We start from the raw sequence: 12,773 nt of genomic DNA on the forward strand, positions 1-12,773 counted from the left end.
AACAGAGGAGGTTGGATCAACAGTCTCTTAACAGCCACCCCCCCATCTCCAACCTCACCTCACACAACTACACACTGAAACCAAGGGCACCGGCACCCAACATGCTGTTTGGTGTTGCACCTGGTCTTTAATCAGCGCCTCAGCACTAGCTGAGCCTAAACTGGACTAATGAGAAGTCAAAACGTGACCTAAATAGATCTCAGGGAAGGAAAAAATAACCCTTGTGGTGCAGTACAGAATACATCAGTTTTTCTCCCACTGTGGTTATGACAAGCCCCATTGAAAAGCACACAGGACAACTTCAGGCTCCACATCATATCTTTGCCTGAACTTCCAGCGGACTGTAAGCACAATTGCAACCTTATTTCACACGCAGCCTAGCACAACTACAATGGGCAGAGAGTGCTTGTGTTGCAGCAACACGACGTTGCAGGAACGGAGGAACCACCCAAAAGAAGTAGCCGTTCTGGAAATAATCACAAACTGGAAGCATTCCTTTTTAAGAGCGATGTATGTTTGAGAACCCCCAGCTATTAAGAGAGTCTGGTATGCAGATGCTTTCATCGAAGTGTTTCAATTGGCTTTTTATTGTTTTAATTAAGATGGTGGTTTACCACAATGGGCTTCCCTTGGTTTGGGACAAAGACATGGGTGTAAATGGATTTCCTCTCCAACCTCTAGCCTTCACTATGTTCTTCAAACGCATGGTGACTCCTGCTTCAAACAGCTTACTAATCCTATGGTATGAATGTGCTTTTTGCAGACACACACATCCATCCACACACACATGCATCGTGAAGAACACTTTGAGCTAAGCGTGGTGATGTAGGGGAACGTGTGATCGTGAGACCAGACCGGGGGAGGAGAGAGCAGCAGGTCTGCGAGAAGGAGACTCCTGAACCACAACATCCTCCCCCATCCTCTGGATGGACCTCTGGTACCATATTATGCATCCAGTTCTGGTTTCGTGTCCTAGGAAGAAACCATAATGGAGCTTTCCTCCTTCCTCTTGCTCAGCACCATGATTCTGATAATGCAACATGAAGGTAAACAACTCACATTTATTTGCATAGTTTCAGGTTCTGCTTACAATCCTAAGTAACGTTGTTCTTTCAGCACAACACTTAGCCCATGTTGAGTCTAGTTATGTTAATAAGTTAGTATGTTAATAAGGTAGCATGTTAATAAAGTAGCATGTTTATAAGGTAGCGTGTTAATAAGTTAGCATGTTAAGACGCTGCTGTTAAATTAGCACCTGTGTGCTCCAGGCACACTTCTTAGTGTTAAAATGGGATGTGAAAAATTTAAACTTTGTAAACATGTGCACAGATTTTTTTAACGAAGGTACCTTTATTGATGTGATGTATCCAGTTCTCAAAATGAATGATATAATTGAAGTTGGTGTGTAATTTAAATGGTACAACAATATTATATATATTATGATATATAATATTATGGCATAAAATATATTCTGGCATCATTGCTCTTTCTCTGAATGCATACGGTTTTTGATTATTAAGAAACTAAAAAAAACTGCTGTAAGTTGATATAATATGAAATATCTTTAAAAATGAACTTAAAATGAAAAAAGGCAGAAGCAAACCTTTAACAAGCTGTCATGCAATGTAGCAGAACAGTAGCATTATAACACTTACAGTTAACTGTAAAGTAACATTAATAGTTAAAGTTAAATGTGCTGTAATAATGTTGCTTAATTCAGTGTGTCCTGAACATGTGTTAATCACCATGTGTAGGGGATGTTGAAACCACTTCCAGGGACCACAGAAATCACAACCCACATGTACATGCACTGACTTTTATATTTCACAGGTTGTATTTTCAGATGAACAAAAATACAAAAAATATTTATTATATATAAAATTAATTATTATATTATATATACATATGAAAAAAGCAAACCATGAGATAAAATGATTCAAAGAAAAATAAATAAATATAGGTTAGGTATATGTACAGGGCCGGAGTGGGACACTTTTTCAGCCCGGGAGTTTCATGCCCAAATCGGCCCAAAATTATTTTCCCCTCCCAATCGGCCCAAACTAGAGATTGACATGAGCCGGCCCATCGGGAATCTTCCCGAATCTCCCGATTAGCCACTCCGGCTCTGTATATGTATATCAATATGTATATAGACAGGATTTACTGTAGGTGGTGAGAACATCCCCTAAACTGTCTGTCATTCTTCTTGTCTGGTTCACCTTTTATCTGTTTATTTATGGGGGAGAAATCTGTTTTCAATCAAGTTATAAAATCCAAACCATCGGAAGCTGTAATTATGGCTTTCTTCATAGCAGACGTTGACATGCACAGCAGGAATCCCAGAGGCAATAAAGTGTGGTTGGTCAGAGGGCTGTATTTGCCATCTAAACACCATCCACACGTGTCCATGGCTGTTCATTTAGCTCAAACTCCTGGAAATAAATCTGTAAACAATGTTGTCTTCATTGTTTCTATTGTACAATTAAACTGTATGCTGTCATACCACAGACATTAATCAGCCAAATAACTACCAATCATACTTCACAACCACACCTCCATTCACAACCACACCACCATCTCCAGCCCTCTGTAGTCAAGCCTCCACACCGTCTGCTGTTACATTCACGTGCGTCTCACGCAGTACCTCCAGCACGTCACATCTAGCCAAATTATTTTTGTCGTTGTAGTGATACATCTTCTGATGCATAGCTAGGGCACATCATCAGTGATGTTACCTGAGGTCATGGGATGTTTCAGGTCTTTCGAACATCATACACCTTCGCTCAGGCGACCCAGCCGAGGTTGATCAGGCCTCGGCTTGTGCCCTAGCAGCACTTGACCACGGCTCCCCTCTCCTTATCCAGAGCCACCTAGAGGCTTTCTCTGCTGCCTCTGTGCTCTTAAAAATGGCTCCCCTCCTTCTCCCTCTTGTGATGCCGAGTGCAGTGTAGGCTATGTATAAAGATTTCCTGGCAAAGCCCCTGCACCCCACCTCCACAGGCAAGCACCTAGCCTTCCAGCCTTGTTTGTGGCAGTCGCTAACCAGGCTGTTATACTTGCCCTTCTTCCGCTCAAAGGCCTCTTCTATGTGTTCTCCCATGGCACACTTAGCTCCAGCATGATGACAGTCTTCGTTGCCTCTGGCCACCAGCACAATATCAGGTCTGAGGGTGGTCTGAGCAACATGCTGGGGGAGCTTCAGTTGGCTGCCCAAATCCACTGACAGCTGCCAGTCCTGTACAGTGTTGAGAAGTCCTGGTGTTTCTTTGGATGTCATTGGCCTCTCTCCAGCTCTGAGGAAGTTGATGGTATTCTTCACAGGCTTTGACCTCCGGCAGATGGTGATAGCACCACAGATGCTCTCTGCAATGGTCTTGAGCACTTGATCATGACGCCATCGGTATCTGCCTTCCCCCAGAGCTTTCAGGCAGCATGTATGTGCTCGAGGGTCCCTCTTCTTTGGCAAAGTGGGCAAACAGGATAATCCACCAGGCCCCAGCAGTGCAGGTTGGTGCGGTGGAACTGCAGTAGAACTTGATGTGGTGTGGCTCTGCGCGCCATAGCTCCGCCCACGAGATCTTCCTCTCTGCAACTTGCTCCCATCTAGTCCAAGCGCATTGCTTCCTTATCCCCACTGCTCTGCTGGACCTGTCCTCCTCCACCGCTGCTCCCACCTCCTCCTGGACTAGTCCGCTCCGCTCCCTGAGCCTTGTCAAACCGGATGGAAGGAGTGGTTCCTAGTCCAGCCCTGCCTCGGGATACTGTTCCCACCAGGACTCTGTGGTGCAGACGAGACTCAGCCTTCTCCACTACAGTCTAGATTATTAGAATTTTGGATAATAATTTACTAATTACATAAAAAATTTAGTAGAGGTAAATGGTTAGTAGAAAAATTTATTTGTGCCAAATTGTGCCATGAAAGCAAAAGTCTTGCCATTTCTGGAATAAACGTCATTGGATAGTTGGATAGTCATACTGGAACAGGAAGGGACCATCCCCAAACTGTTGCCACAAAGTTGTGAGCATGAAATTGTTCAAAATCTCTTGGTATGCTGAAACATTAAGGAGTTCCTTTCACTAGAACTAATGGGCCAAGTTCAAATCCTGAAAAACAATCTCACACCATAATCCCCCCTCCACCAAACTTTATGCTTGGTGCAGTCAGACAAATACAGTTCTCCTGGCAACCGCCAAACCCAAACTAGTCCATTGGATTGCCAGATGGAGAAGTGTGATTGGTCACTCCAAAGAACATGTCTCCACTGCTCTAGAATCCAGTGAACACGTGTCCACTGCTCTGCACGTGTCCACTGAGTCCAGTGGCGGTGTGCTTTACACCACTGCATCCGACACTCCACATTGTGTTTGGTGATGTATGCCTTGGATGCAGCCACTCAAGCATGGAAACCCATTCCATAAAGCTCTCTACACACTGTTCTTGAGCTAATCTGAAGGCTGCATGAAGTTTGGACGTCTGTAGCGATCGACTCTGCTGAGCCCACTCATTTTGTATGGCCAACCTCTTCTTGCTGTGATTCCCAATCGCTTCCACTGACGGTTGACTGTGGAATATTTTGTAGTGAGGAAAATGACCCAAGAAGCAGTCTGCATGCCTAGGTGCTTGGATAAATACACCTGAATCCAACCAATCCAATACTTTTGTCAATAAAGTATATCTGTACCCAACAGCAATAATGTCAGAAATTCGTAAAAAAAAATTAAAAGAAAAGACTAACATCATTCTGTTTGACAGATTAGGGTTAAAAGTTGAACATCAAAATTACTACACACTGGCTTTAGAGGGACCTATTATTGCCCCTTTACACAAATTACCACAGTTCCCTGGGGTGTTAAAGAAATATGTGATATTCTACAGTCAAAATGCCACAAGGATCAAACACCATGGCAACCAAACCACCCTGTCAAAATTGCCCTGCTCATAACGGCCAGTATGTGTGCCTGTTCCTTCAATTGATAATGTCCTCCCTTACAACCTTCTCCAAATGTCTTGGAAGACTATCGCTGCCAGAGTTTATAGATGTTACCTTATGTTTGAACAACAGACTGTGTTTAAAAGTGGACTGAACAACGATTGATAAAAGCCTCTATGTGTGATCTTTTTTAACCTTTCACTGTATTAATAAAGTTTATGGTTTTATTCGACACATAAATCAAATCCTTAGGGTCGAGATCTTTTCAGTTTACTGAGGTACATAGCTAGCTAAGTGGCTAGCTGCTAGTGTTACCTTCTCTAATGTTAGAAAACAAGCAACTAGCTAATTAGCTTACTTGCTAGCTAGCTAGCGTGTGTGCTTGCTAGCTTGTCAGTGTTGCTGAAGCAACATCAAATTTGGCATCAAACTTTGGCTTGAGCATTAAAATATTGTTAATGTCACATTACATTAAATAATGCACAATATATATATATATATATATATAATGAAGAAATTAAGTTCCATTCCAGGACATGTTTACTAATTTATAGATACTATAGATAATCATATATCACTATAATGTCTGAGAAAGTATAATTTTTGTTATGTTATTGTTCTCAGCATTCTCAGCAAAGAGAGGGCATGTTCTAACAAACATAGCCAGAGTTTGTGTGGAGATACTACACCTACAGTCTTTAAAACGCATGCACTGGCTCCAATCCCATCCACTGCACAACTGCACCCAAGATGGCAGCTTCCATGTCGGCCATCTTGGTGGATTCAATTCTATTTCTTGAACTGGAGTCCCTGAGTTTGCACTGACTTCAGGTCCCTGCTCATTCTAGCAGTGACACATGTACATACACAATGCAAAACCTGCTTGCCAAATTACAGGTGCACGTTAAGTATATTTTCCACAACATGCTAGTACTTTGTATGCAGATCACCTTGTACAGGTGATACTGATGCTTTTTTGTAGGGATTTTGTTGTTCTATTGACCCAGGTTGTAAAAGTAGACACAACGGGGTTAGCACCTGTGTAGCTACAGGTTTTTGCTGTCAAAAATCTGTTCAGCTCATTTCTCTGAAGCTGGGGCCGGTGTAACATTTTTAGCTGATCTGTCAACCAACCACAGATCAGCTGATCTGTCAATCAACCACAGAGCAGCTCCTTGCTTAGGTCTCAGCTTCCACATAATGCTAGCGGGTCCAGCACATGCAACAAAACAACAAAACAAAAAACTTGAATAGTGCTCAAGCTGTGGGTGGAGATATTCAGATTGGGGATGGTATAACGCTAATGACTTCCCTCTTGATGTAGAAAAAGGAGTCAAATCTGTAAGGTTTGTTCTACTCTCTTTATTGGCTACACTCTTCTCCTCCTGTGCAGAACACACCTCTGCACTGCCTCACACTAGGCCACACCCAGACCACACCCCTGCCTACCCTGAGTCCTATGCAGGAAAAGGCTCACCTCTGGAGCTTCAGACCAGGGCCCTGTGCCGGACCAAGCGGTGCTCCTGCGAGAACCTGAAGGACAGGGAATGTGTGTACTTCTGTCACATTGGAATCGTTTGGGTCAACACACCCAGGTACAAAATTGTCTGGTTTTCCTACAGGTATTCAAATTATTTTTAAAAAGGCCAACATCAGCAACACCACACCAAATATAAACTGACAGAAAAACTAAAAGCTGAACTTTACTTTTAAGTATTAACTTTTTTTTTTAAATATAGCCTTTGACATATTAAATTGACAATAGATGTGACAACGATTTAAATAGACACTGGAGAGAGGGAGACAGGGAGAGGAGAGAGACAGGCAGGTGTGGGGGAGAGATGCTGTTAGTGTGTGGAGAGAACTGGGAAAGACGCATGTCTGCTTTCATTTAAGTGTGTGGGCTCATTATTGTGGCCCATGCATAAAGTCGTAAGGCTTGCCAGACTGCATTTGGACTCAATGAAAGGCAACTAAGCAACCACAAAACCACACTGTGGCTTAGAGGAAAGAAGTACAGGCGATGGGAATGCCTGTTTGGCTACTTCCTAAATCAGGACAGCTCTGGAAGTCCGAGTTCATTGGTCAGATTTACAGAGTGAGCCATTTTCATGAAATTGAGGGAAAGGGAAATTTTGTAGTATATACCACATGTGTAATGTATATAGTGTAGTGAAGTGTATATACTCACATATGTAATATATATTAATGTGTAGTGTATATACTCGTGTATATTCTTACATATGTAACAAATACTTGTGTGTAACGTGTATAACTATGTATGTAGTGAATATACTAACATTCTCACCTTCCTTCTCAGTCAGGTTATTCCGTACGGTGTGGGCTCTCTGCATACGCGTTTACAGAGAGATGTGAACCGGTGTGTTTGCACAAACAAGAGAGACAGTCAGTGCCTGGAATTCTGCAGCCGGTGGTATTCCCAGTAAGTAATTCAGCAGCTGGTGGTATTCACAGTAAGTAATTCAGCAGCTGGTGGTATTCACAGTAAGTAATTCTTGCAGCTGGTAGTATTCCCAGTAAGAGTCCACAGCCATGTTTATGGAGTTTTGTGTAATAAAAAAATATTTTTTTAGTTGTTGATAAACAATGTTTGCAATTTATATTCGGCAGAATTGAAAATGCATCAGTTCTCAGGAATTCTCCCAGGAAATGGAAAGAGAGACACAAGATCAGAGAACAGCAGAGACAGACGAAAGTCGTCCAGAAACCCTGACGAGCGTGAAGACAACACGGCATGTCTGCTGTCTTCATAAAGCTATCACAACCACAGGAACTCAGGTTTTCTGTATGACTAGCAAGATTAACATGTTTTTGAATTCAACTTGATCTTGAAATTACACTCTTTTGAAATGATATGCTCTATAATGTTTTATGTTATACAATAAGAAACAAAGCTACTTTTTGTAAAATATACATATAATTTAAATTACAGAATACTTGAAGATTTTGTTGCACTTTGTGTTGCATTATGAATCTACAAAAATCACTTCATATGTACTATTGAAATGGTGGTAACATTCATATGTTTCCCTAAAATATAATCTTCATATAAAATATATATACTGTGTATATACACTATATTGCCTTAATATTCACTCACCCATCCAAATGATCGGAATCAGGTGTTCCAATCACTTCCATGGCCACAGTTTATAAAATTAAGCACCTAGGCTTGCATGCATTTACAAACATTTGTGAAAGAATGGGTCACTCTCAGGAGCTCAGTGAATTCCAGTGTGGAACTGTGATACGATGCCACCAATATGGGAATGACAGCAAGCACATAATCTGAAGAGGTCGGCAACTTTGTGCAGAGTCAATCACTATAGACATCCAAACTTTAGATTAGCTCAAGAACAGTGCACAGCAGCTGCATCCAAGCCATACATCACCAAGCGCAATGCAAAGTGTCGGATGCAGTGGTGTAAAGCACGCTGCCACTGGACTAGAGCAGTGGAGGCATGTTCTCTGGAGTGACAAGTCACACTTCTTCATCTGGCAATCTGATGGACAAGTCTGGGTTTGGCAGTTGCCAGGAGAACGGTACTTGTCTGACTGCATTGTTCCAAGTGTAAAGTTTGGTGGAGGGGGGATTGTGGTGTGGGGTTGTTTTTCAGGCTTGGCCCAGTGAAAGAAACTCTGATTGCGTCAGCATACAAAGACATTTTAGACTTCCATTCTCCTAACTTTGTGGGAACAGTTTGGAGCTGACCCCTTCCTCTTCCAACATGACTGTGCACCAGTGCACAAAGCAAGGCCCATAAAGACATGGATGGCAGTGTCTGGTGTGGATGAACTTGACGGCATTGCACAGAGTCCTGATCTCAACCCAATTGAACCTCAAAGACTTTGGACTTGCGTTCTGTGATGTTTAATGATGTCATCAACTTCACCAACGTCCTGCAAGCCTTTAAAAAGTGTACAGGGAGGTCAGCTCAATTTATTTCCATGGTTGCCATCAATGCCGATATAACACTATGTGCAAGATGAACACACCAACCCTGTTGCTCATCTTTACACTATGGTACACACTCGGTATACACTACTAAGAATAAAGGAGCGCGTGGATACACTTCACTCCCCTCGTAACTGCGTGAGCTGGCCTCCATTGGGATGGCTGGCTTTGTCAGTAGGTCAGCACTTATTCACGAGGGCATGTTATACCAACATTCCCCTGTCTGGATGTGCACTCAAAGACATTTCGAACGTTCTTAGGGTCAGAACCTGCGGAGGGCAGAGCCGCCAGTCACTCCCTTAAGGACAAGTGCATGAAGACCAATGGATACAAGAGTTTCACCTATACAGGACAGACAACAGCTGGCTTGAAATCATTTTATTGTACAGTAAGACTGTCACATGTTCACAAAAGGAATCAATATAAGCCATGGCACAAAAACAACATATCATACAGGTCAGACTTTGCATAAGAAAGCATTCATCAATGCCTTTGGTAAAGAATAGAATATTTCATATGTTTACATCTTCTAGATCTTAAAGAATAAATACCCCCAAAACAGGATGTTTAGTTAATTTGGTGTGTAGCTGATCTGATTGTTTTTTATGTTTTATAAAGCATGTCCATAAGAAGCACACCATACAGAACTGACCAAACCCTGTGGAGCAGTGTGTGTGTAGTACCAAACCCTGCGGAGGAGTGAATGTAGTACCAAACCCTGTGGAGGAGTGTGTGTAGTTCAGAACCCTCTGGAGGAGTGTGTGCGGTTCCGAACCCTCTGGAGGAGTGTGTTTGGTTCTGAGCATCTTTACTGGAGCACTGCTGTGTCAGAATAATTGTCTGAAGAGAGTTCATCAGTAGTAGAGCATGTGAGGAAGTCATGAGCAACAGTAGAATGTGTATTAGGCTCCTGTTAGTGATGAAAGGCAACACACTGAGTGTTCAAGGTCCCCGGGCATTAAAAATATATTCACTTAATTTCCTATAAGGCAAAAGTATAAACATAAATGTATGTAGCTATGTATATACAAAACAAGCTGACCTTTGAATGCAAAACCATGTACATAAAAATGTAATTGAACATAAAAAAGCCATGTGCAAAACAGAAGGAACAGAACACATAGTAGTTAGGAAGAGGTCCATTCAGAAATCCAGACATATTTACAGAACACAGAACACTCAAAACAGAAGGAACAGAACACAGAGTAGTTAGAAAGAGGTCCATTCAGAAATCCAGACATATTTACAGAACACAGAACTCTCAAACATCACAGTATGTCAAACCCACTTCTTTGCATACTTTAAATCTCTTACAGGGTTATGAATCGCAGTGTTCATTTTCTGGCTTATTAGCTCATTATGTTGCTAGTAATCATCTGGCCAACAGAAAAGCCTGTTCAAAATTCAAACTCAGCCCCATTAAAACTTAGTGCTGTGACTAAAACTGTCAGACATGATGATGTTATTGTAGAAGGTGTCGGAGCGAACAGAGCAGTAGTCCTTCACCTTGTCCAGGACCTGGTGAACAGGCAGGATGGAGGTGGTGGAGGTGGTGGAAGCATCAGGGTCAGACGCGATGCTCTGTGGGCTGCTCTGGCTTGAGGACCCCTTCCCTGGAAGCCAAGTCATGTGATGTGAGTGGAGGAAAGAGGAAGTGTGAAGCAACACTGAACTATCTACACACAGACACATCTACACACATACACACATACACACACACACACAAATAATGGAAATGTATATTAAATTATGAACCATTACCACCAGCAAACAGTTCTTCAGTTCTTTTGAATTCTTGTTGTTGGATGAATTACTAGGGGACCGCTATGACTACTATGGCAGCCCTACTAAAGTGCAAGTGTCTATTTAAAACAGAACTCCAGTGCACATTGGTCAAAGATGATATAGCTCAGTGCACTCATGAAGTCATGAACCACAGGACGTTGTAGGACGTTTTGTGCTGCAGATTCAGATGCTGTACTGAACAGAGAGTGTTTCCATAACAACCAACCCACAAATCATGTCCCATAAACTCTGATTAGCAGTTCTGGACAGGTTGCTAAATGCTTTCCGGAAACCTCTCGGAATCATTAAAAATATCCTTGTCTCCTCCTCCCTAAGACCAGGAATGAAATCATCACCTTATTAATGCATATGTATTATTAGATTTTATGTCCTGGAGGTTCAACTGCATATTCTATATGTAATGCTGGTATTTTTTATTCCATTAGTGTAAGCAGTAAAATAACAGCAGTGATAATATATAATGAATAACAAAATAAGCCCCGCCACCAGTCAGTTGGCAGGTCTGTGTGTGTGTGTGTGTGTGTGTGTGTGTGTGTGTGTGTGTGTGTGTGTGTGTGTGTGTGGGAGGGGGTGGGGTGGTGGTGGAGGGGCTGTTGGTACAGTACCTGTACCCTGTACCCCCATACCCTGTACCCCTGTACGATGTACCCCCATACTCTGTACCCATTTTGTTCCTTGCTAAAGTTCAGACACTGGCAGGGAACAACACTCAACTTTCATTACCACCCTAAATGTCATTCCACAACCTGAATTCAATCCAGCACACAGTCAGTTGTGAGCATTTGTGAAAAGTTAATTTCAAAACACCACAACTCTTATTTACATTTCCATATGGGAACGACTGGATGGGCTGATTCTACAGCTGCAGAGTGAATCCAGTCAGTGCTACATGTAGAAGGGCACTCACACAAAATAAGGAAGCACAGGTTCAGACTACCTTGAATTTCACCTCATGGAGAGTCTCCTTCGCTCTAGTGGTGGATAGTATCTATTCCGCAAACATAAATAAACACACACAGATCCACTAAGTCCGGGTAGAGCTGCACAGAAAGACAGAAAAGCAAAGCGGAAACCAAACTGACGCTCCTGCGCAACCCTGCAAGGAGCACAGGAAGAGCCATGAAATGGATCCAGGGTTTAACACTGAAATAAATATAATACTTTATCACTCTGTGGGACTTTTATTACAGTTATGCAACCTTAATAATCGAAGGAGCCCAAGAGCTGAAAATTATTTGTGGAATTCTTCTGGAGATGACATTATGCTTACAGCCTATAATTATTAACTGTTAAAACTATCAAGAGCATTTTCTGAATATTAGAGTGATGTACTGAACTCAACTGAACTTCACAAAGCCCTGCTTACAGATGTGCTGTATTTGTGTTCAGGAGTGATGTGTGCTGTATGTGTGTTCAGGAGTAACATGTGCTGTATGTGTGTTCAGGAGTAATGTGTGCTGTATGTGTGTTCAGCAGTGACGTGTGCTGTATGTGTGTTCAGCAGTGACGTGTGCTGAATGTGAAAAACACCATGGACGTGTGCGGTATGTGTCCTCAGGAGTGATGTGTGATGTATGTATGCTCAGTACACGCACTGTACGTGTGTTCAGTACTGACGTGTGCTGTATGTGTGTTCAGTAGTAATGTGTGCTGTGTGTGTGTTCAGTAGTGGCGTGTGCTGTATGTGTGTTCAGTAGTGACGAGTGCTGTACGTGTGTTCAGTAGTGATGTGTTCTGTATGTGTGTTCAGGAGTGACGTTTGATGTACGTGTGTTCAGTAGTGATGTGTGCTGTACGTGTGTTCAGTAGTGACATGTGTTGTACGTGTGTTCAGTAGTGCGGTTGTGCCTCTCACCTGCGCTGCCGTGGCGTTTGGTGAAGGGGTTCAGTGTGGCTTTGGCCTTGGACGTCCAGTTGGCAGTGGTGGAGCAGAAGGAGCTGGAGGACAGGGACTTCCCCAGGTGGGCGGAGCTCACTTTCTTGGTATTGTTAGTGGCGGTCTTACTCCAGTCTGCAACAGTTGAGCATTATGAGTATTATGAAGCATTATGAAGTATGGA

General features: G+C 42.5%; 2 protein-coding genes across 9 annotated transcripts in view; one reads left to right on the plus strand and one right to left on the minus strand.

The window, feature by feature from the left end:
- The first annotated feature begins 784 nt into the window (after positions 1–784).
- LOC143522492 (uncharacterized) lies at positions 785–7,817 on the plus strand. Its single transcript, XM_077016214.1, has 4 exons — positions 785–1,046; positions 6,325–6,526; positions 7,252–7,374; positions 7,563–7,817. The coding sequence occupies exons 1-4, from the start codon at positions 989–991 to the stop codon at positions 7,663–7,665; spliced, it is 486 nt and encodes a 161-aa protein (XP_076872329.1). The 5' UTR covers positions 785–988; the 3' UTR covers positions 7,666–7,817.
- Positions 7,818–9,270: 1,453 nt separating this feature from the next.
- The window catches only part of adgrg6 (adhesion G protein-coupled receptor G6), a 49,538-nt gene continuing 46,035 nt past the window's right edge, over positions 9,271–12,773 (minus strand). For all 8 annotated transcript variants that reach the window (XM_077017320.1, XM_077017323.1, XM_077017322.1 and 5 more), the window contains 2 exons: positions 12,569–12,724; positions 9,271–10,520 (listed from right to left, as the gene is read on the minus strand). In XM_077017320.1, the coding sequence (XP_076873435.1) occupies positions 10,327–10,520; positions 12,569–12,724 (350 nt within the window). In that variant the 3' untranslated portion in view covers positions 9,271–10,326. The remainder of the gene's footprint in view (positions 10,521–12,568; positions 12,725–12,773) is intronic.

This window comes from Brachyhypopomus gauderio, chromosome 9 (assembly GCF_052324685.1).
Source record: "Brachyhypopomus gauderio isolate BG-103 chromosome 9, BGAUD_0.2, whole genome shotgun sequence".
In the NCBI taxonomy this organism is placed as follows: Eukaryota; Metazoa; Chordata; class Actinopteri; order Gymnotiformes; family Hypopomidae; genus Brachyhypopomus; species Brachyhypopomus gauderio.